This window comes from Sceloporus occidentalis, unplaced genomic scaffold (assembly GCF_023333645.1).
Source record: "Sceloporus occidentalis isolate IW3139 unplaced genomic scaffold, rSceOcc1.0.p SCAF_9, whole genome shotgun sequence".
In the NCBI taxonomy this organism is placed as follows: domain Eukaryota; kingdom Metazoa; phylum Chordata; class Lepidosauria; order Squamata; family Phrynosomatidae; genus Sceloporus; species Sceloporus occidentalis.
Genome location: NW_028316989.1, coordinates 30,247,380 through 30,275,131, shown reverse-complemented (window position 1 = coordinate 30,275,131; position 27,752 = coordinate 30,247,380). Strand labels below are relative to the sequence as shown.

Below are 27,752 nucleotides of genomic sequence, written 5' to 3'. Positions count from 1 at the left end.
TGCCATTTTCACTATTGAGACGGCAAGCAAGAAGAGGAGAGAGCCATTATGGTGGCGGTTGTGCGATTGCTAGGCCAGAGCAACATCCGCACTGCAGAAACAATCCAGTTTGAGACCGCTTCAACTGCCCTGGCTCAATGCTGTGGGATTTTAGGATTTCTGTGGGATATTTTAGCCTTCTCTGTCAGAGAGCTCTGGCGCCGCGACAAACTACAAATCCCAGGACTCCCTAGCACTTCGGATACATGCATAAAGGAACATTGCTGTTGTTGTTGTTGTTGTTGTGTGCCTTCAATTAAAGCAGTTAAAGCAGTGTCAGAACGCATTAAGCCTGCAGTATAGATTAGACCCTGGGCTGCATCTACACTGAAGAATTAATGCAGTTTGACGCCGCTTTAAGTGCTATGTTCCCATGCAGACTTCAGGGGGTTGTAGTTTGGTAAGGCATTCTAGCCTTCTCTGTCAGAGCGCTCTTGTGACACAACGAACTACAAATCCCAGGATTCTATGGCAGCTAAAGAGTTTTCAAACTGCATTAATTCTGCAGTGTAGATGCATTATTTATTTATATTTATATTTATATTTTATTTATTTATTTAATTTATTTAGATGCATCTCAGGGTCTAATGTCTACTGCAGAATCAGTCCTATGGAATCCTTGGATTTGTGACACCAGAGCTCTCTGACACTAGGAAGGCTAAATGATATCTCACCAAACTACAAATCCCAGGATTCCATAGCATGGAGCCATGTCAGTTCAATGGGTGCCACACAGTGTTTGTAGAGAGGATGGAAGCAGCTGCTTAGAAGAGAACCAATCTGGGCTGCAGTGCCTATCTTGACCAGCAGGTGTCAGAAGAGAGCAACTTAATTCCCTCCCTTGAGCTCAGAGGGCGCTCTAGGCTCTTGTCTCTCTATGGCGGACGCTTTCCTGACGTCATCAGAAGGCGCCGGAAGTGTGAATAGGACGGTGAGAATGCCTGTGGCTGAGTTTTTTGGGGGGTGGGCAATGGAAATAAACGTTTGGGGGGGGGCGCTTCGGGGAGTGGAGGGTGAGAAATGGGAGTCGAGGCTTAGTGAGGCCTGCTAGGCCTCGTTGCCATGGCAACTCCCCCCATTTTCCCTCCTCAGCTGCCTTTGAGGGCTGAAAATGGGGTGCAACAAGGAAGAGAAAGCTTGGTTTCCCTTCTCCTTCAATTCATGTATCACAAATGGGGGGGGGGGAATGACTTGTTGGGACATGTATATAGACCTTTCCCCTTGTTGCTCTTTCAGAGGAAAAGTAACTTCTCCAAGCTCTATTTATTTATTTATTTATTTATTTATTATTTTTATTTATTTATTTATATTATTTATATTTATTTTTATTATTTATTTGTTTATATTATTTTTATTTATTTTATTATTTATGTTATTTTTATTTTTATTTATTTATTTATTATTTTGTTTGTTTGTTAATTTTTATTAATTTTAAATTATTTTTTATTTATTCCAAGCCAGGTTTTGCGTACATCTACACTGTAAAATAATAATAATAATAATAATAATAATAATAATGCAATTTGACACCACTTTTAAAGCGCTCTAGCTCCATCCTATGGAATCCTGGAATTTATTATTATTGTTGTTATTATTATTATTATTATTATTATTATGGTATTTATACCCAGCTCTTTGGCCCTAAAGGCTATCAGAGCAGCTTACAATTATGATTTTTAATTAGACGGTTCCCTGCCCTCAGGCTTATTATTAAGCTTTATTTATATAGCGCTGAAAATTTGCGCTTTTCAAAACTTGGACTAAAGAAATATATATAAAAAAACAAAGACCGTGTATATATTAGTAAATGGAGACAAAATGGAGACAAAATCAAGGCAGTCCAAATAGCCAGAGAAACAATTTATCCTTCTTATTATTATAATGGGAGGGTTAGGGAAGGGGTTAGGGTTATAAAGCTCTTATATGAAATTGTATTGATATTGTATTTTATTGGTTTATTTTAATGTAAACCGCTTTGATCATTCGGATGAGCGGGATTTAAATAATAATTATTAATATTATTACTATATTTATTTATATCCCGTCCTTCCCCCAAAACTGGGACTCAGGGTGGCTCACAACATTAAAAAGCAGTACAATGCCTTCCCAGCCAGCAACAGACTCAATAGGTCTACTCTGTTCTTGCGTCTTCACTGAACCATTTGCCTATTTTGCCTTTTGCAGTGATTTCTAAACCAAGCGTCTCCTGTTTCCTCATCCGACCATTTCCATGCATCTTTGGTTTTTATGAAGAAATGACGACTCAGGTGAGTACATGACGATTAGTTTCATTTTCTGATTTGCCTTTTGTTGCTTCCTAACACAGATGTCTATCTTTCCCCCCCTTTCCAGTACAGTATTCTCTTCAAGCAAGAACAAGGTGAGAATGTAATACTTTTTGGTATATTGTTTAGGATATTTTTTTAAAAAATGCTGTCAAATTATGCGCATGAAAGAGAAAAGGTCTTTTAAAAGAATTCTAAGCATTACGTTGTAAATATTATGTGATAGAAAGTGCAATATTCCTGCAAAGTGAAATATCACCCCCCCCCCCCCCACACACACACACAGAGATGCCAAAAACCTCAAGCCCTATTCTTCTCAATGGCGGTGTGGTGTGTGTGCACGCGCTAGCATAGCTGCGTGCATGCACTGCCATTGGGGACAATGGGGGCTTGCTGTCTGCAGGTGCTTAAATGTATCAGATATTAATAAGGAGGCCCCACTGTATATTAAAAGTGTAACATTTAAAACAATATGAAATTATTTTTAAAAACTATACCAAAGTAAAGCCTATTTGACAGTGGAACACACTCCTTCCTCAGAGTGTAGTGGAGTCTCCTTCCCTTTAAGCAGAGGCTGGATGGCCATCTGTTAAGGATATTTTGATTGAGAGTTCCTGCATGGTAGAATGGGGTTGGACTGGATGACCCTTGTGGTCTCTTCCAACTCTATGATTCTATGAAAGTTATAAAATAAATAAAGCACCCAGCCCCAATAAAAAGCCTCCCTGGGCACAATTACATGTTAAAACCCTACTGAAAAAGCTCTTTGCCTGCTAGTGAAAGTAAAGCAGGGAAAGGGCCAGGCTAGTCTCCTGTGGAAGCAGCCACAGTGAAGGCTTTCTCTCAAGTCCTCACCAAGTGAGTCTATGATGGTGGTGGGACCGAGAAAAAGCCTTCCCCTGTAGAGCTTAGAGGTCTTTCGGGTTGATATGGGGCAATATATTCTTTCAGATAGGGAAGATAGGGTTTTCAGACAGTCTGGACCTAAGCGTAGGTATCAGTTGGTGATGTACAGCCTCCTGAAAGGTAAGCAACCATTCCCCAGTTCTTACTACATGACTTATTCCCTAAGCTCTTGGCATTGTAGGAAACAAAATATGCACTTTCATAGTGTAAGCTTATTCTTTGGGAAGAGTTACCCTAGCACCTGGATACGCAAATAGTAGTGATGAAAGCATTTGTTTATTTATGGGTTAGCACATATCAACCCATTTTAGGTTCCTCTTCAGCAGAGTGTTGGTTCAGATGGGACTGCATTGATAGGGATTGTGCTTTCAAAATGTTTTTTTCATAGCACACGATGATGCCATTTGGTCAGTTGCATGGGGAAGAAATAGAAACGATGGCTCGGAGACTGTTATCTCCGGCTCCTTGGATGACCTCGTGAAAGTCTGGAAGTGGTAAGTTCCTAGTTTGGTGGTGTTAAACTGAACTATGAAGAAATCAGGAATATGGTTCATTTGTATGATAAGTCGGAGTTCTTCAGGAATAAACAGTATGGCTCTGCTTGATTGCTCCTGCATGCAGCCAGAATGGCTGAACAAATCATGAGGTTTGCTCCATGGTTGATTTATCATGTTGTTTGGCTGTAGAAAACATCTCTCTTTTTTGCATGGTGGTGGTGGGGAGTTGTTGCTTCCCAAAAAGCCAGCAAAAGAAGCCAAGAAAAAAATATGGATTCTTTCCCTAAGGAAGTTCCTTGCTGCTAGACAGCATGATAAACCCACTACAGAGCAAAGCTTGAGAGTCGTTAGATTCTCTACTGCTTGCAGTGACTGAATACTAGCACACTCTGTCCAGGATCCTGTTAGTGACATACACAGGAGCTACACAAGTGTAGCGATGTTATTTTGCAGTTGTGCAGTTGTTGCATTCAGCTGATGGATGTGACATCATTGCACATGCAATGCCATATGAAAGTACACAATGGGAATGCCTCCATGCATTGCCTTTGTGCATTGGACAATGCAGTTTCACAGTGAGTTGTCAGGCATGTATTTATTTTTGGTCCACATAGTTTTACTGTACTGATGTTCATGTTAGGGGCTGTGTAACACAACTCTGTTCCATATTTATTTGCTGAAATGATGTAGAATCTAGGCCTGTGTGTTTGAGGCACTCCTATAGATCTGTGGCTTGCTCTGTAGTGGGAATGCATCCATTTTGATCTTGTAATGGTTCCCTTAGCATCATAGCAAATATTTGCTGATATATCTTTACTTTCTGTGAATAAATGGGCACAGACATTTGGAGTTGGGATATGAGTATATATGTTTATGTGGATAGAGAAAGAGGGAATGAGAGGAAGAAAGAGAGCCTTCCTTAAATGTCAGGTCACCAAATGTAATCCCAGTTAGTATGACTAGTGGCCACAGGAATGCCGAGAGTGGTAATCCAAGGCCTAAATCCATTTGTTAGTCCCAACAAGATTAATTGAATTAGTGGCACTGCATGAGTATTAACACAATAAGTTCCCATTGATTCTGTTAGTCTAATCTAGTTGGCACTATTAACTGGATTTTGGCTGAGTACATCTGGCTGGGGAAGGCTGATAGATTATCAGTGGAGAGGAAGAAATCTTGCTGGATTATTCCTTAAAGGTTTTTAAGGAAAGGGCTTTTAAGAAAGTATTCTGTATTGTTTTAAGTGTACTCTTTGTAACCGCTTTTTGCTATTTTTAACTGTGTGCTTTAGACAGTTTTAACTTTGTGATTAGTGTAGTGCTATTTTAGTGTTGGTCTTTTGCATGTTTTTAGCTATCTTGTGCTTGTTTTCATTTTTAAGTTCCAGTTTATGGAGAAAGGCAGGGTATAAATAAATATGATAAAAATGTTAACAATAAAACCAGAAAAACACCTTTAAAAATATAAGGCTTCCTTAACATACTGCAGGACCTATTTTGTTAATCCCTGAGAGATTTCATAGTCTTGGAGTTGGAAGGGACCACAAAGGCCCCTTAGTTCAATCTCTGGCCATACAGGAATACCTACTTACAGTGGTTTTTCCTAATGTTTCGGTGGCATCTTTTGTAATTTGACTCTAGTGAATCTATTGATCTGCAGAGCAGCAGAAAACAAGCTGGCCCCATCTTCTACATGGCATCTCTTCAGATATTGAAAGATATCTATCATGTCACCTCTCAGTCTTCTCCAAGCTAAACATATCCAGTTTCCTAAGTTTTTCATCATAGCAATTTATTTCCAGGTTGCCTTGGTCATTCTTCTCTGGACAAATCTTGCCAAGAAAAAACCCTGTGATAGGTTTGCCATAAGCCAGAAACAAAAACTCGCAACAACAAATTTGCTTTAATGTTTTGTAAGCAGCCTTGAGTCCCAGTACTTGAGGGAAAGGCAGAATGGAAATGGATAAAATAATAAAAATGGACTACCTTGGAGGGTGGTGGACCGTCCATCAATAGAGATATTTTAAAAAGGGCATTGGATCTAAACCATCCCTCAGGAGTGCTTTAGATAGGTATTCCTGCTTGGCAGGGGTTTAGACAAGGTGGCCCTGGCATTCCCCTCCAACTAGGATTTTGTGAGTAGCGGAGGACCAGATAAGGGATGGCGACAAAGTATTAAAACCAAAATTATTTCAAAATTGAGAAATACTTTGAGTTTCAGCACGTGTTCCTCAGTGTGACACGGGGGGAGAACTACTCACCTTCCTCCCCCCCCTTTTCTCCTTCTCCTTTTATTTTGCAAAGGAACGACGAAAAGTTAGACCTCAAGTGGACTCTGGAAGGCCATCAGCTGGGTGTGGTTTCAGTGGACATTAGCCACTCCGGAACCGTTGCAGCGTCCAGTTCTTTAGATGCTCACATCCGTATCTGGGACTTAGATACAGGCAAACAGATCAAGTCCATAGACGCTGGACCAGGTGAAGTTTGGAAATTCTCTGCTAAGGTTATATTCAAAGATATAGCTGTGTTAGTCTGCAGAATCAGTATCTAGAGAGATCTTGTAGCACCTTGGAGACTAGCTGGAAGAAAGTCGGCAGCAGATGAGGAACTAGACTGAAGTCTAGGAAAGCTCATGCTGCCAACTTCTTTCTTCCAGTTTGTCTCAAAGGTGCTACAAAATCTCTCTAGATGCTGCTAAGGTTGTGTTTATCCTTTGCATCTGAGTGTTGATCAGTAGGTGAATCAGAGCTTTGAGGAATGAGATTTTCTTCTCTCCTTACGCCTTTCCCATTATCTGCTCTGGAGGATCTCTCAACCATCCAAAACACATTTCAAGGGTATGTGGAACAAGGGTTTCTCCAAGAGTGTTGCTACTGGGGAGGGCAAAATTAGGGCATGGCTTCCAGGAGGATTCTCTCCCCTTTATTAAATTTTCCTTCAGTTCCCAAATTTCTTTCACTGCAGAGTGAGCCGTTAAGAATCATTTACTTCTAGAACCCTTCCGTTTGCTGTGATCACCTTCACTTGCTCACTTTGCCTGCCCCTTTGCTTTGGATGGCTAAACAGCATTTCTAAATTCAAAGGCATTTCCATGTTAGTCTGGAAAATCAGTATGCAGAGGGATCTTGTAGCACCTTTGAGACTAACTGAAAGAGAGAAGTTAGTAGTATGAACTTTCATGGGCTTGAGTCTACTTCTTCAGATGCATGTGTTTCTAAATGTTCGACTGAGCTTTTAAGTCCTGCAATGCTAGAAATTTGGAGAATGAGGGAAAATGTATTGAGAGGGCAGCATTCCTATGGATTTCTCCCTTCCTTTCCCCACCGGTGGCATGAGCTAAATGGGTTTCTTCCGATCTACTCATTTGCTATTTCCTCTTCAGTGACCAAGTCAACTGAATTTTAAATTCCATAGTTAGCAGTATGTAAAATAGCCCTCATCCAGCTGAAGTTAGTTGTGACAATTGCAGTTGAATCTGAGTGGGGGGATAGCTGACATGTTCAAATCTTCCACTTTCTTGTGCAACTAGGAACACGTTGGCATTGTATTGTAAAGATATTGGATGTTAACCATTTCCCCTCCCTCCCTTGATGCAGTGGATGCCTGGTCACTGGCTTTTTCACCCGATTCCCAGTACGTTGCAACAGGCAGTCACATTGGGAAAGTCAACATTTTTGGTGTCGAGACTGGAAAAAAAGAATATTCCTTGGACACCAGAGGCAAATTCATCTTGAGTATTGCATATGTAAGAATCTTCTCTGTGTGTTGTCATCTAAAAAGTGCTTGAGACGGTTTCTTTTACCATCACTGATTATTAAATTACTTGCAGACACGCTGTTCCATTATAATAGTTTTAAGGTTTATGCCTAGGGAACATATGATCCAGCAGCCCCATACCTTTAAAAAATACAGAACAAAACTGATATGTTATCTTCCCACTGCTTTTGTTTAAGCAACTATTAACGGTGCTGATCTGTGTTCCTTGCAGAGCCCAGATGGAAAATATTTAGCCAGCGGAGCTATAGATGGCATTATCAATATTTTTGATATTGCAACAGGAAAACTTCTGCATACGTTGGAAGGTAAGGCTCTGAATGTTATTAGTGAATCATTGCATGTCTCCATCCTACTCCCTCACCTGGGACTCTTCCCAGCTGATGCTTTGGGGGGGGATGAAAGAAGTAAACTTTGCTTTACTCATCTAATGGGTTTCTTAACAATGGCTTCTCTTCCACACATTGACAAACTGGTTCAGGAGCGACGGTGGCCAAGCAGTCTGTTTGAGGGCTGGGATAGTATGCGACAGATCCCATAAAGATGTGGGGCAGTGTAAGACTAGGGTGGGCAAAGTGTGGGCATGTAGCTCATGGAAGACTTAGGCATGGCCCTTGCGACCCTCCAGAAAATCCTGTCCCCAATTTTTAAATTTTTCTTTCAGGGTAATTCTTGTGTGCTTTCTTTTGTTGTCAAAAACCTGGCCAAATTCTGCCCAAACCTCAAAAAAGTACATCCTCAAACTTAAACAAAAAAAGGGGTGGGGGCAATGCCTAAAAATTAGCCAAAATGGCAGCTGGAAGTGTCACTTTCAGCATGCCGAAACATGCTGGTTTGGACTGCAGGATGGATGGAGGAAAGATGGTTCCTGCCCACTGTGCAATTGCCCTCCTTTGGTGTAAGGTGTAATCATATTAAAATAGTGATGGATCAGACTGAGAAAACCAGCATGGGGTTGTGGTCTGAGTGTAGGACTAGGATGCTGGGAGACCAGAGTTCAAATCCCCACTCAGCCCCAGATACCCATTGGGCAATCCCGTTCTGAAGATACCTATCCAAGAAAACCCCATGGTAGGCTTGCCAATGGATCGCCATAAGTCAGAAACAACCTGATAAAACAACCAGAAACACAACAGATAAAATGTGACATTATTTTGTATTTCAGGCCATGCTATGCCTATCCGTTCCTTAACATTTTCCCCTGACTCTCAGTTGCTGGTCACCGCTTCCGATGATGGCTATATCAAGATTTATGATGTGTAAGTGGTAAGATTTCTGTGCCAAGGAAAGCTGGCATAAAAGGGAAACTGATCCAGTTGGCAGCCATTGCTGCTTTTTGTGGTTGAAAATGGCAAAATTTAATTATATTTTCTCTATGCCTTTATTAATTTTTATTTGTCCCAAATCTCCCACTATTCAGACTTAATGGCTGACCCTGCAGTTCTAATATTATGAGAAACCCCTCTCCACTTTTTCTGCACCATGTCTATGATATCCTCCCTGCATTTGCTTATTTCTTCTTTGGTCTCTTTGAATTATAGTTATAGCACCTTGATTGCAGGTTAACTGCTGTGGATCCTTCATGTGGAATCTGGGGATCTGAAGCTTAGGAAATGGTATTACGAATTCTCAGACTAGGGATTCAGGTCCCTTGCTAAACTATAGATCCCAGGATTCCACAGGATGCAGGCAAGACAGCGGAACGAAAGTGCTATAACTGTGAAGTTGGAAAGAGGCCTAGATTGCTCTTCTTCAGAAACCAAAGTAACATTTCCTCCTATAATTGTTTTAGTTCCTTTCCCAGGTTCCCTTGTTCACTAAGTTGTCATTATAAAACTGGAGATTCTCCTGAAACATGTCTCTAAGATAGTTGCTCTCAGGTGTCCCCCCCCCCCCCTTTAAACCAGTATTTGTTTTTTCCCCACAGACAACACGCAAACTTGGCAGGCACCCTGAGCGGCCATGCGTCCTGGGTATTAAATGTCGCTTTCTGTCCTGACGACACCCACTTTGTTTCCAGGTATGTAAAATATGAATATTCCCTGGATCTGCTTGTTACGTTTCTATTTTTATTCTACTTTCCCTCTAAAGAACACAGAGTGTACACTTTTTCTCCACACGCCCAGTTGCCTTGCTTTGCATCCCAACAAACCTGTTAAAGTCAGATAGGCTAAGCAGTGGAGGCTGGTTCAAAGAGATCCAGAGAACTTCTTGGTGCAATGGGGATGTTAACTGGGGGGCTTTCTACAATATGCAGTCATATTGTATGGAAGACATGCCCTATGAGGAGAGACTTAGGGAGCTGGGTATGTTTAGCCTGGAGAAGAGACAGTTAAGGGGTGATATAAAAAAGCCCTGTTTAGGAATTTGAAGGGGTGTCATACTGAGGATGGAGCAAGCTTGTTTTCCGCTGCTCCAGAGAATAGAATGCAAAGTATTGTGGAGTTTGCATTTTAGGGTGAGGTATTTAGATATCTGAGCCAGGGTTATGGCAAGACTTAACCAGGCAACAAAACCCATAGAATATTGCTATGGCAATTAGTGATTATCGAGCTATAATGGCACAATTTGAAAGGGCACTGGGTCTTTGGGATGATTGTTCATACCAGCCGCGCATGCTTAAGCGTTTGTTGGTTTGGGGAGTAGAAGACGTAGCCACTTGACAGGACATTGCAAAACTGGTCCATGGAAAATCTATCAATGTATTGTCTTAAGATCCAGAAGTAACTTAGTAAACCTTTAAACGTGGCTTTAGCACAGGGGCAGGAATCATGCAGCCCCTCCAGGTATTACTGGTGTGCGACTCTGGCAGTTGCAGTTCAGCATCTGGAGCACTGTTTCTGTATACAGAAGCTACTGTTAAAAAAGCTTGATTTGGGATGCTGTGCATTTGTTACTTCCAGATCCCCTAACAATATATTGATACATTGCATCACTGTTAAATATACAATACAACACGTCAATTAGGAAAGCATGACAGAGGTTCATCCAAATGTTTATCTTTCTGGGCCTCCATAGGAATAGTCCTGTTAATCCAAAGCAACAGGCTTGTCTTAAATCCAACAGCCTGGCCCCTGCCTTAAGACTTATCTAGTCAGACATGGCAGATTTTGTTTTCCTTCCCTCATCACTGGTGTGCAACCACTACTGTACTGCATTTAACAGGATTCTAGCCAACATTTTTCAGTTCACAGGTTTCTAACTGATGCTTTACATTGCTCAAGTGATAGAATTCAAAGATAGCCATGTTAAGTCTGTAGAGACATCTTGTAGCACCTTTGAGAATCACTGAAGGAAAAGAAGTTGGCAAGAGAGGACAGGACAGGTCATGCTACCAACTTTTCTTTTGGTTAGTCTCAAAAGCGATACAAGATCTCTCTACATACCGATTGCTCAAGTGTTTAGACTATGCATGAAGAATTCGTTGTAATAGCCTTGGTTGTTAAATAGGATGAATCTAATTCATGTTGCTTGGTTGCATTTTCCAGTTCATCAGACAAAACCGTCAAAGTGTGGGACGTGCCTTCAAGAACCTGCGTTCATACCTTCTTTGATCATCAGGATCAGGTATATGAAGACACTTTTACTTCAGTAGTTTTCCAGCATTGGAACCCACTGAGGTCACTAATCCCACGGTGGGTTTGTCTTTCTTCAAATTCACAGGTCTGGGGAGTGCAGTACAATGGAAATGGTTCAAAAATAGTCTCTGTTGGTGATGACCAAGAAATCCATATTTATGACTGTCCAATTTAATAGTTCTTTGATTATTGTGGATTGCTGGAAGACTGTATGTATGTAGCATGTTAGCAAGTGTCCTGGTAATTCAGGATTTCTTTTGTGTGCGCGAAACATTTAGATTTTGAAAAGAAACATTTTAATCAAATACAATATGAACTGTGCTGTTTATGTATGTTTAAAAAAAATTACAAATACTGTCAGGATGCAATAAAAACATTTCCATTAAAATATGCTGTCTGTGAGAAGTGTTTAACAAACAGTGTGTATCATTTCAGATGGGATCTGAAAAGTACATAAAGAACTATTCTCAGTGCTTGGCTGAGGAAAAAGAAAATACAAATCCTATTTTAATGAGAATGGTCCTTTCAAATTTTAATCTGAAGAAATACTTCAATCATACAGTAGTAGAGGAAGCATTCCCTGCCTCAAGCATTTCTTTACAGTAATAGAAAGTGTTTTACTCAATCAAGCAGCAGGACACGCAATTCTTAAGTTACACATGCTCATGTTTTACATAAACCCTTAAATATGGAAGTCATTACAAAAATAAATATACAGTAACTCATTGTGCAGAACTTGGAAAGAGGCTTTAAAAACCTTTGCAGATCCATTCCTGAAGCTGTAACCTTAGAGTCTGTTACAGTTGTGGTTCAGGATGTCTGGCACTGCACCCCAGTTTGGGGGCTTTCTTCGTCCTCTTCGCAGACCTCCCCGTGATTACAGTGAGGCCGCTCTTTGGGATCATATTCAACCAGGTCGACTTGATCCATGTCATCTGAAATCATTACTTCTTCCCGAGGAGGAAGGAGAGCTTCTAACAGAGGTAGCTTATCCAGGGCGAGCCACTGGTTTTCTGGGAATGTAACCTGCAGTAGAACAGGGAAAATGTCAGGAGCATGTTCTGAATCGGTGATTCCCAGACTTTGGTTCTCCAGGTGTTTTGGACTTCAGCTTTCAGAAGCTCCGGGCAGCTTAGCCAATACTCAGGGATTCTGGAGCACCTGGAGGACCAAAGTTTGGGAACTGCTGTTCTAAGTAACCCTCACCTCCAGAGTCTGGAACAACAGTCACTCTAGTAATGCCTGTAGAGATTATTATTATTATTATTATTATTATTATTATTATTATTATTATTATGCTTAATCTCAGAGAATCCACTTTCAGACCTCCAATACCAGAAGCACCAATGGGAAGGGATGTGAGGCTTTACTTACAAGGAACTGGATGATCAGGCAACCTTTTTCCAATGGAGATTTGTAAATTGGCATGCCTTCATTTACAATGCACTTGATGTCTCCATGTTTTATCACCTCACCTGTTTGAAAGGCAATTACATATATTAAGTCATAGAAACACTCACTCTTTAAGCAGGTATGGATACAAAAAGGCTTGTGGAGTTTGGTATTCATATCTAAATGGAAAAAAATATAAATGAATACTCTGTTAAGCTGAAATCAGTCTTGACTATTTCATAAAAGACCCTACAGAGACCTTAGCTTGGAACTGGTTTAACATTTTGGAGTTACAGACTGACGAACGAAAACACCTGTTAACACACACAGCCAGATAAGCTGAACACTAACTCATGCCTTTCAGTTTCTTTATCATATCCATTCCCTTTTCTCTGCCTTTAGGGCTGCAAACAGTTATATAAAATATAGATGATTTGGTTATTTTAGAATCATTCTTTTTTCTTAAAGGATGTGTTTGCCTAAAAGCATACGGTAGTTTTATACTATAAACCAACAATGAGTATCACTTTGCCCAACTCCTGGCTTGTCATTATGGGCAAACCTGGGGTTTTAAATAAATGTATTTACTAAACAACCCAAGCTAAAGAAACAATAATCCCACCATGCTTGTCATTGGTTGATTTTGACTGGATTTACTTTGGATTTATTTTAAACCACCGTTGCTGTTGGTAGAATTCAAATGAAACTGCTGGCTTATTTCTTCTCCTGGTTGCATGGGAATTGGGGAGAAGAACATGAACCCATGGCTTTGCTAAGGCCTTTTCCTGCTTATGTACATGATGCTGAGACACTGTTTTGCATTGCATGCATACCCTCCCCACTTCGAATAAAACTCACAAATGACATTAAAAAAGCAAAGCAGATGCCAAACTTGCCAGGTTGAGATGTTACTACAAGGACTCTGTTATCCAATGTATCGATTCTGTTTTTGAAGCCACACAATGCCTCTGTCAGTTGAATTTTCATTTTCATGAGTAAGTCGTGGCTCCTCCTCTGAAATACCGGGTGGTCCTTCTGATCCAGCACAATGATGACATCCCCAGGCTCCAAGTTGGGCTCTTGGTCCCCTTCTCCATGGAACACTAATTTCTGCCCATCTTTCATGCCTATCAAGACAGGAATGTTGCGTGCGAATCAGTGAAACAAAGAATGAAATAATTTTACACATTCTCCTAATGAAACTGGAGTTGAGGGTTGAAGCCCACCACTTGCCAAAGTTCTAAAAATGATAAAATTATCCAGGCACCGCTAGCTCTGTCACTGGTTGCTGCCACCTTTTGAGGTCATAACTTCTATGGAACGGAGGTTCAGATGTGAATTCTGGAAGCACCCTTTCAACCGTTAAAATATCTCGTGCTTTTCATTTAAATCAGAAGCAAGAGCAAAAATGATTCCATCCCTGGGGCCTCTCAAGCTCCCTTCCACCATGCAGTAACTTGAATAACCAAACCTCCTGAAATAGATGATCACTGCGATTTCTTCCTGATGCCAATTAAACCCTTCCATGACACTCCTCTGCCCCATGTAAGGCGGGTGGGTAATTTCCCACAGAAACCGAGCGACAGACTGCTTGGCTAACGGAGATAACAGGGATGGCACTCCGCTTCTTACCTTTGTCAATGTGCATTTCAATGATCTTCTTCTCTCTAACCACCTTGTTGCCATTGCAGACGGTGCACCGGTCTTTGGGATTTATCCTCTCTCCTTGACCTTTACATTCTGGACAGACAGACTGGATCTGCTGCATCATGCCAGGCCCAATCTGCTGAACGATCACATGCACTCCTCTTCCCTTGCATGTGGGGCACTTTTCCACGGACCCTTTCTTCCCGCCATAACCTTGGGAAGGAAATACATACATATTTGTTAATTCTGTATGCTTGCACAGGCCAACAGCAGAACACAGACCTCAAATTAAGCATGCAGAATGAGGGCATCTTCTCTTATACAGGCTGCGTATCCCTTATCCAAAATGCTTGGGACCAAAAGTGTTTCAAATTTTCGAGTATTTCCAATATACCTAATGAGAAAGCTCGGATATGGGACCCAAGTCTAAACAAGAACTCCATTTGTTTTACGTAGACCTCATTCACGTAGCTGGAAGGTAATTTTATACTTTATTTTTTAATAACTTTGTGCATGAAACAAAGTACACCAAACCATCAGAAAGCAAAGGTTTCACTACCTCAGCCACCCATAAACAAAGCTTTGGGCTTTGAAGTATTTCAGACTTCCTGATAAGGGTTACTCAAGCTATACTATACATAAAATACTAAAATAAAACTGGGAATATTCCCATCTGGTGACTATGGCATGCATATACCCCCTATATCTATGTTAAGGATTTGAGGGATGCACAGTATTTAAAGGATTGTGACCTGCTTTCAATCAGGTTTGGGGGATTTTTTTTTAATAAAAAAGATTACCAATTTCTTTTAACGATAGAATCTGGTTATTAGATTTAGCTTTTCAGACAGAGCCCTGTGACAGAAAAGACAATCTTTAACTAGACACCACATTCCAGCAGAACAGGTTTTTTGCTTCTTCAAACCTTACGTTCATGAGCCAGTTTAGGATAATGTAGATTAGCTGGAATTTCACAAATACGAAAGCTGTGACATACGCCTGATGTTAAGATTTAAAAATGGGTCACTGAACAGTGTTAAGTAGCTCTTAATGAAGCCACACACAAAATTACTCTGCTTGACTTTTATGTATTAAGACACCTCTTGCTTTTAAATTGGACTGTATGAAATGTTCAACTCAATGAGTCATTTACCTTTGCATTTGTCACAAATTACATTCTTCTGAAGCGCCAGTTTTCTTGTAGCTCCATTGTACAAGTCTTCAAGGGTTACACTTAGCTGATGGACAACATTCTTCCCTTAAGAAAAGGAAAAATTAGATTCATTAAGCATGGTTTCTGAAATGAATGTCAAGTTTTTCAGCCCTCCTACTTGCAAACCTCATCAGCCTCTGATTTTGCCCTTCTGACTTTTGTTCCAATAATTGTACTGTTTTGATCATATCATTATCTCAGTATTTATATTTTTTATTATATTTTATACTGGTCAATGACCGAATAAACTATTGATTGATTGATTGATTGATTGATTGATTGAAACCTCCTCAGCCACTCTCCAACCTGGAGCAGCACAACGTTGTTTGTCAGTTCCAAAAAGAGAAATGCTCCTAGAATATGGCACTGCTGTTGTTCTTAAAAGAATAGATTTTCTCAGGATTTCTCAAGTCGGCTACAAGGCCAGCTTTTCTATTTTTGTGTTTTAAATCATTGATAATGCCACAACAGGACAAAACAATACTAACTTTGCCCTTACCACATGTTACCAAGTATGCACTTTTAGAATAGAAGGCATCTTGCAGCAGTTTCGTCACGTAAAGTGGCAAAAAGGCAGAACTGCAGACAAGGCAGGATGCTACACAGTACCTCCCAGTTCACCCAACTCAGGAAATGTTAATATTCGCATTGAAGGGAACAATTACTACTGCCTTGCTTGGCCTCACCCTGAGGTCAGACCTCATAAGACTGCATTATTGGGTCACAATGTCAACAGATACAGGTACAGGCACTGCCTTAAGCCTGAAGCTTCTTGCTCTGGAAAAAAGCAGACCAACTGGAAGAAGCAAAGGAATTTGATAATATGACAAGGAAATCCTGTACCAGTTTAACTCTATGAAATCATATTGTCTCTGATGTGACTGATCCGTAGCTCTCAAAACATTCCTTGGGCTGCATCTGCATTGCAGAAATAATCCAGTCTAACACCATTTCAACTGCCACAGCTCAACGCTATGGAACTCAGGGAATTGTAGTTTATTTTAAACTTATTTTAAATTGTATTTTTTGAGACCTCTCTGACAGAGAAGCGTAAATGTCTCTCCCCAAACTACACTTCCTAGGATTCCACAGCATTGAGCCATGGCAGTTAAAGCAGTGTCAAACTGGATTATTTCCCCAGTACAGACGCAGACTCAACTACCTTCCCAGCTCTGGCCCTGGGGAAGAAGCACTGTGGATGATCAGATAACTGGACAACATCCAATTCTCTCTCCAGTTCTGAAGTTGTGAAGAAGGCTGTTTACTTATCACATTCACCAGAGGGCAGCACCTAACTTACAATGCTTACTACAGTTGAAAACTGACTACACAGTCCTCAAAGTCATACGAAGGATCCTCATGGGACTGTAAGTAAATGGGGCTGTACCACTATATGCACCAGATAAAGGATAGTCAACCTGTATGTATCTTACTTTCTGGACACAATTCTATCCTCCCCTTTGCATTTTTGTCCCAAACAGTAGAACTGAAAAGGTGTAATTAAATAACACACACACACACACAAAGGCATACCTCTTCTCTCTCTACCCATTCGGCCTGCACCACCGAAGAACATGTCAAAGATGTCCATGGGTGAAGTGAATTTGCCGCCACTTCCTCCTTCTTTAAGGGCTTGCTCCCCTCCCTGATCATAGAGGTCCCTTTTCTTTGGGTCTGAGAGAACTTCGTAAGCCTGCGAAATGTGCTTAAACTAAGAAAAAGAAAAAAAGATCCTCTAAAAAATTGGCTAGCAAATAAATTTCCAAATATCAACTAAGACAGACTGGTGCATATGCTGCTAACTGCATAAGCAACGTTCTCCTCGTGCTAAAATAGGCAGAGTTTAAACCAATTGAATATGGGATAAGAACTCCTTTACCAGTTTAACTCTACGGAACCATATTGTCTCCCAGGCTCACCCAGTGTCCTATTACTCATTCCAAACAAATGATGTACTCGCTTGTTGCAACACGCCCAAGCAACAACTGCCAATTGATTTTGCTTATGTACCTCTTTTATGCCTAACACCAGGCTTCTAAGGCAACTGAAAATAAAGGACAGTAACCTTGTTTAGTGTAGAGGAAGACTCTGGGAAGGATGGCAATATTAACATTTTTGGGTCGCCCTCCAGATATTACTGGACTCCCATCAGCCCAGAAACCAAAGCCAGTGCTCAGAGATAGCCATCATTTTAGGGGTGCTAGTTCCCAACCTATCTTAAAACTTATTTCTGCTCCACCACATACTGCTCTTATTTTATTATTTTAATAGGATTGTAACTGTTTTATAATGTTGTTTTTCTTTCTGTAATTACGTGGACTAGTTTAAGGATGGGGGATATGGGGATATATGTATCAACTTATGTATGTAATTATGTATTTTATTTATGTTGTAATCTGCATCGACCCTTTTGGAAGGGCGGGATATAAATTAAACCTATTATTATTATTTACTGGATTTATATAATAATAATAACAATAATAACAATAATAATATAGTTTATTTATACCTCCTGCCTCTCCCATAGATCGAGGCAGGATTACAACCTTAAAAAGACACATAGTACAATTTACAATCAATACAACAATAAAATACTAACACTGAATTTACTAAGAATTCCTATTAGTTCTCTAAAAATTACAATTCGTCCATTAGCCAACAATCAGAGTCAAGGAAGAGCAGTCGTCATAACCTTTTTAATATGGAATTCAGTGGATAAGCTCGCCGGAAGAGATCCGTTTTGAGTGCCTTCTTAAAGGCCTCTAAGATAGTAATGAGACGGATCTCTTCCGGTAGGTCATTCCATAATCTTGGGGCCGCGGCAGTGAATGCCTATGTGAAATTGCCATTAACCTGGTATTATAATATTCTAGTAAGAACTTCCCTGATGTTCTGAGAGTGCAGGGCAGATTATGTAGGGAGAAGCGCTCCCGCAAGTAACTCTGGCCCGAGTCAAGTAGGGCTTTAAAGGTAATAACCAACACCTTGTACTGCACCAGGAAGCTAATTGGCAGCCAGTGAAGAGATTTCAGTATTGGTGTTATATGGTCAAACCTAGATGTTCCAGTGACCAATCTGGCTGCTGCATTTTGAACCAACTGAAGCTTCCAAATTTGGTACAAGGGTAGCCCCAAGTAGAGCGCATTGCAGAAATCTAACCAAGAGATTATCAGTGCAAGTACTACTGCTTCAAGGTCCTTTCGGTCCAGGTAGGGACACAGTTGGCGTATCAACCGAAGCTGATACCAAGCACTATTTGGGATGTCAATTGTAAGGACGGATCCAGGAGTACTCCCAAACTGCGAACCTCGTCCTTTAGGGGAAATGTGACCCCATCGAGGACTGGGTGACAAAACCCCATCCCTGGACTTGGGGTACCTATCGCGAGTACCTCCGTTTTCTCTGGATTCAGTCTGAGTTTGTTTTCCCTCATATTCCATCTTTCTCCCAAAATGGGATTCTTCGCAAGACACATGGGAAAGAATACTGCATGCATTATTCCTTTATGTCTATCCGTTAATCTCCAAACTCCTTTTTCTTGGTTTCCTATGGACACTACACAGTGGAGAACAGTAATGATAGAATTTAAGCAGTCATTATTTAGAAGGGGCCATCTGAAAAGAGTATTTTCTAGTATCCAGAGTGAACCACGTTTGTGGAGTCGGAGGCTTTCATGGCCGGGATCCATAGTTTTTTGTGGGTTTTGGGGGCTACGAGGCCATGTTCTAGAAGAGTTTTATTTCTACAAACCCTTCTAGAACACAGCCACCTAGCCAGAAAAACCCACAAAACAACAACAACTATGAGCTGCATTTCTTTACAAACAGGGCGAAGTGGCAGAGTTTGCATATTGTAAAGAACAGTGTGGCAGAGGAGGCAGATCAGAAACAACCGCCAAAGAGTTTCCCTGGACAAGCAACAATAATAAAACTGAAGTAAGGGGTAAAATATGTATTTCAACAACAGTGTTGGGGGTTGAATTTGGGCCCCTGAACTGTGAGAAACAATCTAAGGTCCAAAACATGCTACAGAAATAATCCAGTTTCAGACTGCTCTAACTGTCCTGGTGCAACGCTTATATGCTTGATTCTTACATGATTATCTGTGGGCTATATATATTCAACTGTAAGTCGACCTCATGTATAAGTCGAGAGCAAGTTTTGGGGCCAAAATTATGGATTCTGCTATGACCCTTGGATAAGTCTAGGGTAAAATTTAGGGGCATATAGAAAAGATCTAAAGGATGAAGCAAAGCAAAACAATGTCAAAGAACTTATAAAATTCCAGCAGACATAACTCTTTGCGCTTACTCTCAAGGTTGGATAGATGAGAAAGTAAAGGGAGCCAGTGCTTCACATATTATACTCTTGCTTTTCACCAGATGGTTCCTTCTTTTAAATAACAGTTAAGATACATGGATAAGTCGACTCAGGTTTTTTTGGGTCAATTTTTTTACCTACGTTTCTAGACTTATACATGAGTATGTACTGTACCATATATACGGATTAATAATACATGGAATGCGATTAACAACCAGAAGACAGTCGGTCCTCCTTATCCACATATTTTTTATCCACGGATTCAAGCACTCAGAGCTTGAAAATATTGTTTAAAAGCATAAACTCCAAATAGCAAACCTTAATTTTCCATTTCATATAAGGGACACCATTTTGCTGTGCCATTATATTTAATGAGACTTGAGCACCCATGGATTTTGTTATCCACGGGGCGTCCAGGAACCAAACCCCAGCGGATAGCAAGGACCCGCCGTATAAAGTTGTTCAGCCTTAGCTCTGGGTTGGTTTTCCAGCCAAACACATCCTGCGGTAGCCATACACAGCTTTCCCGCCTGAATCCCGAATTCGTACCCGCTCGCCTTCGCTGGGGTTCTTGTCCGGATGGTACTTCAGTGCCAGCTTGCGGTAGGCACGCTTGATCTCGTCGGAGGTGGCATTGGGCTTCACCTCCAAGGTGTCGTAGTAGTCCGTCTCCTTCACCATGGTGGCCTGAAAGAACGGAAAAAGCAACACGTGGAGTAAGCCAAAAGCTCAGATTTTTCTCTGCCAACCTTTTGCCGCCATTCCATCAGCTGAACTGCGTCCCACCCTTGAAGTCTCTCTCCAAACTTACACTGAAATAAAGCGATTTTATATAACAAATATGTGGTTAACAATGTTCAGGCAACAAAACGCTTGCCGCATATACCCGACTACAAGCAGACCTCACATATAAGTCAAGGACAGATTTTGGGGCCAAAATTGTGGCTTTTGATATGACCAATGGATAAGTCGAGGGTAAAACTTAACAAAGGATGTAAAGGATGGAGCAAAGGGAAACAATGCCAAACAGCTTACAAAATTCAAGCAGACATCACTGTTTGTGCTCACACTAAAGGCTGGATGGATGAGAGAATAGAGGTGAACCAATGCTTCCTTCACAACATTATTAAAAGTACTGTATCAAATTATTTCCAGGCTATGTGTATAATGTGCACACGAAACAAATGCATCCAATGTTTAGACCTGGGTCCCATCTCCAAGTTATCTCACTACGCTCATTGTTGTTGTGCGCCTTCAAGTCGTCTCCGACTTATGGTGACCCTCAGGCAAACCTATCAAAGGGTTCTCTTGGCAAGGTTTGTTCAGAGGAGGCCTTCCCTGAGGTGGCTGAGACAGTGTGACTTTCCCCAGGTCTCTCAGTGGGTTTCATGGCTGAGCTGGGAACCGAACATTGGTCTCCAGAGTCATAGACCAATACTCAAACCACTAGGGCACGCTGGCGCTCATTAGGTACATACAGTGCGCCCACACCATATATGGGTGGCTCCATGCTTAGGCTGAAGCCGCATGACAACAAAGTGTATGGCACACGCACCCCATTGTTTTCAATGAGGTGAGAGCATGCACGGCATTCCCCTTATTTGGGGGGATCTGGAACAGATATCCCTCATAAAGGAAGGGCCCATTGTATATGTAAATACTGTACAATTATTCCAAAGTAAAACCCATAATCCAAAACGCTTCCATTCCCATTTTGGGATAAGGGACTCAACTTGTATACAGTGGGACCTTGCCATGCGCAGGCTTGCAATCTGCGGATCTGAGCATCCGTGGACAGCAAGCCCCATTATCCCCAATGGGGGAGCGTGCAAGCAGACACCCCAGCGACCATGTGCACATCATGCTGCCATTAGGGACAATGGGACTTGAATATTATTTATATGTAGATGTATTTCTATTACCATACGGATATGGGAAAACGCAGGACCTCAAATCCTGTTCCCAAATGGCAGCACAACTAGCGGCCGCTAGTGCATGCCACGATTGGGGACGATGGGCCCTGCTGTCCCCAGATGCTCAAATCTGAAGAAACCTGCCAAGAAAGCCACACGAAAGGTTCGCCATAGGTTTCGCCTTAAGTTGGGAATGACTCGAAGGCACACAACACACAACAACAACAACGGATTACAAAGTAGCAAATTAAACACTTGGGATGCGACTGATGTTTCTTATACTGATGTTCAGTTTGGCGATGGAAACAAAACGTAGAAAGACATCTTAATTTGTGGCTCTCGTTGTTCATTAACTGGACACAGCCTCGGTTCGTAACTGTAATTATAGTTATATTCTCTTACTTATTTCCGTTCGCTGTATTGTTACTATCATTATTATAATTAAAAAAAGGTTACAAAAGTGAGAAAAAAGTAAACATATTTCATTATTTCCTCCCATTACAGTCTCCCTTAGTTACATTTCTATTTGCGATATATTACATTGCATGACATACACAATTAATTTCTATCATCTTGCATATTATGTATACATAGATGTATTTCGACTTGCAATATATTACCTTAACACATTAGTAATTAATTCATGGTGGTTGTTTTTTTTGGCCACATTTATAGTACAATGCCAATAGGGAACATAATTCTAGCTGTGGCTCAAGAAATTGCATTAGTTATTAGTTATGTTAGCTATTAGTCAGGAATTACATTAGTTAGAAATTAGATTAGTTATTAGTTAGAAATGAGATTAGTTATTAGTCAGGAATTACATTAGTTAGAAATTAGATTAGTTATTAGTTAGAAATGAGATTAGTTATTAGTCAGGAATTACATTAGTTAGAAATTAGATTAGTTATTAGTTAGAAATGAGATTAGTTATTAGTCAGGAATTACATTAGTTAGAAATTAGATTAGTTATTAGTTAGAAATGAGATTAGTTATTAGTCAGGAATTACATTAGTTAGAAATTAGATTAGTTATTAGTTAGAAATGAGATTAGTTATTAGTCAGGAATTACATTAGTTAGAAATTAGATTATATATTAGTTAGAAATTAGATTAGTTATTAGTCAGGAATTACTTTAGTTAGAAATTAGATTAGTTATTAGTTAGAAACTAGATTAGTTATTAGTTAGAAATTAGATTAGTTATTAGTTAGAAACTAGATTAGTTATTAGTTAGAAATTAGATTAGTTATTAGTTAGAAACTAGATTAGTTATTAGTTAGAAACTAGATTAGTTATTAGTTAGAAATTACATTAGTTAGAAATTAGTTATTAATCAGGAATTACATTATCTAGTAATTATATTAGTTATTAGTCTTGAATTACATTAGTTAGAAATTAAGATTAGCTATTATTCAGAATTAATTAATTATTAATTAGGATTTACATTAGTTATCAGTCACGATAAGGTAGAAATGCCATTAGTTATTAGAATTTATATTAGTTATTACTCAGGAATTACATTAGTTAAAAATCACAATAGCTATTGTTCAGGAATTACATTATCTAGAAATTATATTAGCTATTAGTCAGGAATTACACTAGCTATTACTTAGTTACAAGTTACATTAGCTCTTAGTTAGAAACTACATTAGTTAGAAATTATACTCGTTATTAGGAATTACATTAGTTATTATTTAGGAATTGCATTAATTAAAAATCACATTAGTTCCTAGTTAGGAATTCCATTACATTATTAGTTAGGAATTACATTAGTAATCTCTTCCTTATTTGCCATTATTATTTGCTTGTTTCTGAGAGAGAAGCTAGAAAATTACATTAGTTAAAGAAAAACTAGTTACATTAGTTACATTCCTAGAGAGGATGCTCTACTAATTCCTTGCTTATTCCCCATTATTTACAACACAAAACCCACAGAGAATCTAATTCCAAACGTGGCTGAAGACGTTCCTCGTTGTTTTTGCGAGAGAAGTTACTTTCCTGGGCGATAAGTTACTTTTTATTCCCACCTGAAGAGAAAGAGGAGGCGCCCCCTGCTAGTCGCCTTCGCTACTGCCGCCTTCTATAGGGTTTCCCGCCCCTCCGCTGCCTCTACCTGCTGCAACTGACGCAGCGCCCGCCCATCTCAGGACCTTTTATAGCCACCGCTGCCGTGACGTCACGGCCGGTTCTGGAAGAGTCTGGATGCGACGGTTATCGCTCAAGGGCGGGGAGGAGCGACGGAGCCAATCGGAGCGAGGTGAAAATAGGACAAAGGGGCGTGGTTAAGGACGGCAGGGAGTTTGGAGTCCCTCCTCTACGTTCGAGCGGCGTCGCTAAGCAACGCCCGCCGCGTTCGAAGGGGGCGGGGTTTTGATGGATAGGGCTTGCCTTGCCCCTGACGCGCAGGCGCAGTGGCGCTCGCCCTGTCCTCAGGTGTCCCCCAGGAAGCAGTAATGCTGACTCATCCATTGCGCAGCAATATTACTCTTTATAGGCAAAAGGAATTGTTGCATTTAATTTAATTAGCAATATATATATATATATATATATATAAAATCTATTTAATTTTATTTTGCAATGCAGTTTCCAATTTTGCAACCTTATTTCCAAGCTTGCAACGGTCATTTCCACGATTGCAATATGTTATTTAATTTATTTAATTTATTTAATTTATTTCATATATTTCATATATTTAATTTATTTATGTTATTTAATTTATTTCATATATTTATGTTATTTAATTTATTTATTTAATATATTTATTTAATGTATTTTTATCTATCTATCTATCTATCTATTTAATTTATATCCCGCCTTTCTCCCCAGAGATAAAAAACTTTAAAATGGTTATAAAATTCAAACGGTTTAAATGTCTCTATATAAAAATCACATAAAATATATGCGATATAAAATGTAATTCATTCATTTATTATTTATTTATTTCATTTTTTAAAAATGATTCTATGATTCTAATAAATAAATGAATGGATTTATTATTCATAATTATTAGGGATGAATATATACTCAGTTAAAAAAATAATAAATGAATATATATATATATATATATATATACTCCTTTTCTGAAAGAAAGGCGTCACAAAAACGAAATATAAATAAATAAATGTATTATTCATAATTATTAGGGATGAACATATACTGAGTTAAAAAAATAATAAATTCATTCATTTATTATTTCATTTCATTTTCTATGCTGCCTTTCTACCAGAAAGGGACCCAAGGCAGCTTACGAATAAAAACATTTGATTTGTTTAAATAAACACATGTAATTTTATAAATAAATAATAAATAAATTTATTATTCATAATTATTAGGAATGAATAAATACTCAGTTAAAGAAATAATAAATGAATAATAAATAAATTATTATTATTATTATTTATTTCTTTAACTGCGTATATATTCATAAATGAGTATATTATATATATTATATATTATATAATATACTCATTTAAAAGGAGGCCATCTTACTGCATTGCTTCCAGCTTGCTTTTCTTCGGTGGACTGTCCTTCCTTTGGTTTGTCCTCTGTGGAATTCGCACTCGGTTCCTTGTCCTCGGTGGGATTGCCGCCAGATTTACTTTCATCTCCAGGTTGTCCATTGGATTTTCTATCCTCTGCGGACGGTGCATGAGGTTTTTTGTCCTCCTTGGATTCCATTGCTTTGATTTACTGCTTAAATCAAAGCAAGAAATAATGCATTAACTGCAGGTGCGCATAAACACAAGTAGTAATAATAATAATAACACATAATAATTTGTTATTGTATTTATACCCCACCCTTCAGCCCTAATAATAATAATAATAATAATAATAATAATTTATTGTATTTATACTCTGCTCTTCAGCCAGCCCTAATAATAATAATAATAATAATTGTATTTATACCCTGCCCTTCAGCCCTAATTATTATTATTATTATTTATTGTATTTATACTCCGCCCATCAGCCCTAATAATAATAATAATAATAATAATTTGTATTTATTATTGTATTTATACCCTGCCCTTCAGCCCTAAAGGCTATCAGAGCAGCTTACAAATTATTATTTTATAATTAAATTTATTTAATTTAATTTAAAATAATTTAAATTTTGTATCTATTTTTATTCCTGTAACCCACCCAGATTCCTTTGTGATTGGGTGGACTATAAATAAATAATTTATTATTATTATTATTATTATTATTAAATATATTTAATTAAATATTTAATTTTAATCATTTTATTTATAGCCCGCCTCTCACTGCGGATTGAGGCGGGTTACAACAAACAGTTAATAATAATAATAATGATAGTAATAATAATAATAAAATGCAATGGATCCAATGGATTTTGTTGTGGCACCAGAGCAGTGCAACAGAGAAGACTAAATGACTCCCAAAACTACAATTTCCAGAATATCCTAGCACTGAGCCAGGGCAGTTAAAGCGGTCTGAAAATGCATTATTTCTGCAGTGTGTTTTGGACCAGGGTCAACGCCATAATAATTCGCCTGGCAAGAGCTGCGGTTTTGGCTGGGTGCGTACAAATACCTGTATTTGCAAAGAGAGTTCATCCAATCATTTCTGGAGTATTGATCTAGGCAACATCTCTGCCCCCAAAAGACAACTGGAAGATCAGCTATATTCAATAACAATGGAGATGGGACCTTCCACCAAGAGAAATGCCCAGCTCCTCTCCAGCCAGTGTCCAAGGAAACCAATGGAATGTTTCCACCTTCAGCCTCAATTGTTGCTTAGAAACCCCGTTCTCCTTTATTTTCACGGACCATCTTGTCATTACCATCCATGCGTAGACATACATGTGCATCATTTATACCATAGGACAGTGGTCCCTCCACATTCGCTGGGGTTAGGGGCACAGGACCCCCGTGAAAGTGGGGGGAAAGCAAATAAAAAAGTACTATTTTACCCGAGAGACCACCTCTCTAGGAATCTCCAGGTCCTCCAGCACACCTCCATGGCCAGCATCTGCCAAAGGATGACCATAGACTCATGCTGGAGGACCTACAAATGCCTAGAGAAGCATTTTCTCTAGTAGCCTTTAGGTTCTCCAACACAACTCCATGCTCAGTATTTGCCAGAGGTTGACCATAGACTCATGCTGGAGGACCTACAAATGCCTAGAGAAGGGTTTTCTCTAGTAGCCTTTAGGTTCTCCAACACAACTCCATGCTCAGTATTTGCCAGAGGTTGACCATAGACTCATGCTGGAGGACCTACAAATGCCTAGAGAAGGGTTTTCTCCAGTAGACTTTAGGTTCTCCACCACAACTCCATGCTCAGTATTTGCCAGAGGTTGACCATAGACTCATGCTGGAGGACCTACAAATGCCTAGAGAAGGGTTTTCTCCAGTAGACTTTAGGTTCTCCACCACAACTCCATGCTCAGTATTTGCCAGAGGTTGACCATAGACTCATGCTGGAGGACCTACAAATGCCTAGAGAAGGGTTTTCTCCAGTAGACTTTAGGTTCTCCAACACAACTCCATGCTCAGTATTTGCCAGAGGTTGACCATAGACTCATGCTGGAGGACCTACAAATGCCTAGAGAAGGGTTTTCTCCAGTAGACTTTAGGTTCTCCAACACAACTCCATGCTCAGTATTTGCCAGAGGTTGACCATAGACTCATGCTGGAGGACCTGCTTTTCTAATAGCACATCTCTTTTCTCCATGCCTTTAGTTGACTGAGCTGACTTCTGAGATTTCCTCCCACAGTCTTGCATTGCATCATGCTCCCATCGGCGCATTCTCCCCCTTCGTCTGTGCTTCTCTCATGCTTCGTGTAACATTTGCTTTTTTAAATACAGTTTTTATATTTTGAACCGGAACCCTTCTGATTGTTTACTATAAATAATTTTTAAAGGGAAAAAAATCCTATTTATCTTATTGCATATGGATTGCTCACTTTCTCTTCTGAACGTGTTTGGATAAAAACCCTTTGTATTTTGTGTTACCGTATACATTTTAGTCTAGGGAATGTTTTACAAGGTAGGCTAGCTATAGTAACAATTGCAGGGCTGGGGATATTTGATATTTGCGGATTTGATTATCCATGGATTTGATTAATATGCTCTCTCTAGGAATATCTAGGTCCTCCGTCGCAACTCTGTGGCCAACTTTAACCCAAAGTGGCATTGTAGGTCCTAGATGTCAGAATCTACCTTCAT

General features: G+C 39.6%; 2 protein-coding genes across 7 annotated transcripts; one reads left to right on the top strand and one right to left on the bottom strand.

Annotated features, from left to right (window-relative positions):
* The first annotated feature begins 884 nt into the window (after positions 1 to 884).
* SKIC8 (SKI8 subunit of superkiller complex) lies at positions 885 to 11,388 on the top strand. Of its 4 annotated transcripts, none has more exons than XM_089538450.1 (11): positions 885 to 970; positions 2,224 to 2,306; positions 2,392 to 2,419; positions 3,619 to 3,724; positions 6,031 to 6,203; positions 7,323 to 7,471; positions 7,715 to 7,808; positions 8,666 to 8,759; positions 9,428 to 9,520; positions 10,989 to 11,067; positions 11,164 to 11,388. In XM_089538450.1, the coding sequence occupies exons 2-11, from the start codon at positions 2,295 to 2,297 to the stop codon at positions 11,251 to 11,253; spliced, it is 918 nt and encodes a 305-aa protein (XP_089394576.1). In that variant the 5' UTR covers positions 885 to 970; positions 2,224 to 2,294; the 3' UTR covers positions 11,254 to 11,388. The 4 variants fall into 4 exon arrangements, with proteins under 4 accessions (XP_089394576.1, XP_089394575.1, XP_089394574.1 ...); XM_089538448.1 differs by lacking the exon at positions 885 to 970 and adding an exon at positions 994 to 1,052; XM_089538451.1 differs by lacking the exon at positions 885 to 970 and adding an exon at positions 1,127 to 1,242.
* On the bottom strand, positions 11,358 to 25,233 carry DNAJA4 (DnaJ heat shock protein family (Hsp40) member A4). Of its 3 annotated transcripts, none has more exons than XM_089538445.1 (8): positions 25,053 to 25,233; positions 20,199 to 20,336; positions 16,864 to 17,041; positions 15,271 to 15,375; positions 14,103 to 14,330; positions 13,367 to 13,597; positions 12,453 to 12,553; positions 11,358 to 12,104 (listed from the first exon to the last, which is right to left on the bottom strand). In XM_089538445.1, exons 2-8 carry the CDS (start codon positions 20,328 to 20,330, stop codon positions 11,889 to 11,891), a joined length of 1,191 nt encoding a protein of 396 aa, XP_089394571.1. In that variant the 5' UTR covers positions 20,331 to 20,336; positions 25,053 to 25,233; the 3' UTR covers positions 11,358 to 11,888. The 3 variants fall into 3 exon arrangements, with proteins under 3 accessions (XP_089394571.1, XP_089394572.1, XP_089394573.1); XM_089538446.1 differs by lacking the exon at positions 25,053 to 25,233 and adding an exon at positions 23,591 to 23,697; XM_089538447.1 differs by lacking the exon at positions 25,053 to 25,233 and adding an exon at positions 23,497 to 23,582.
* Positions 25,234 to 27,752: the final 2,519 nt, after the last annotated feature.

Bases quoted from the DNA above. Each gene is read 5' to 3' on its own strand.
- SKIC8 (XM_089538448.1), top strand. From the start codon at position 1,010: ATGGAAATAAACGTTTGGGGGGGGGCGCTTCGGGGAGTGGAGG. The intron at 1,053-2,223 runs GTGAGAAATGGG...TGCCTTTTGCAG, and splicing joins GGCGCTTCGGGGAGTGGAGG to TGATTTCTAAACCAAGCGTC. The intron at 8,760-9,427 runs GTAAGTGGTAAG...TTTTCCCCACAG, and splicing joins TATATCAAGATTTATGATGT to ACAACACGCAAACTTGGCAG.
- DNAJA4 (XM_089538445.1), bottom strand. From the start codon at position 20,330: ATGGTGAAGGAGACGGACTACTACGACACCTTGGAGGTGAAGCCCAAT. The intron at 15,376-16,863 runs GTATGCCTTTGT...CCTTTTCTTAAG, and splicing joins AATGGGTAGAGAGAGAAGAG to GGAAGAATGTTGTCCATCAG. The intron at 12,105-12,452 runs GTAAGTAAAGCC...GTTCTACTGCAG, and splicing joins GCCTGATCATCCAGTTCCTT to GTTACATTCCCAGAAAACCA.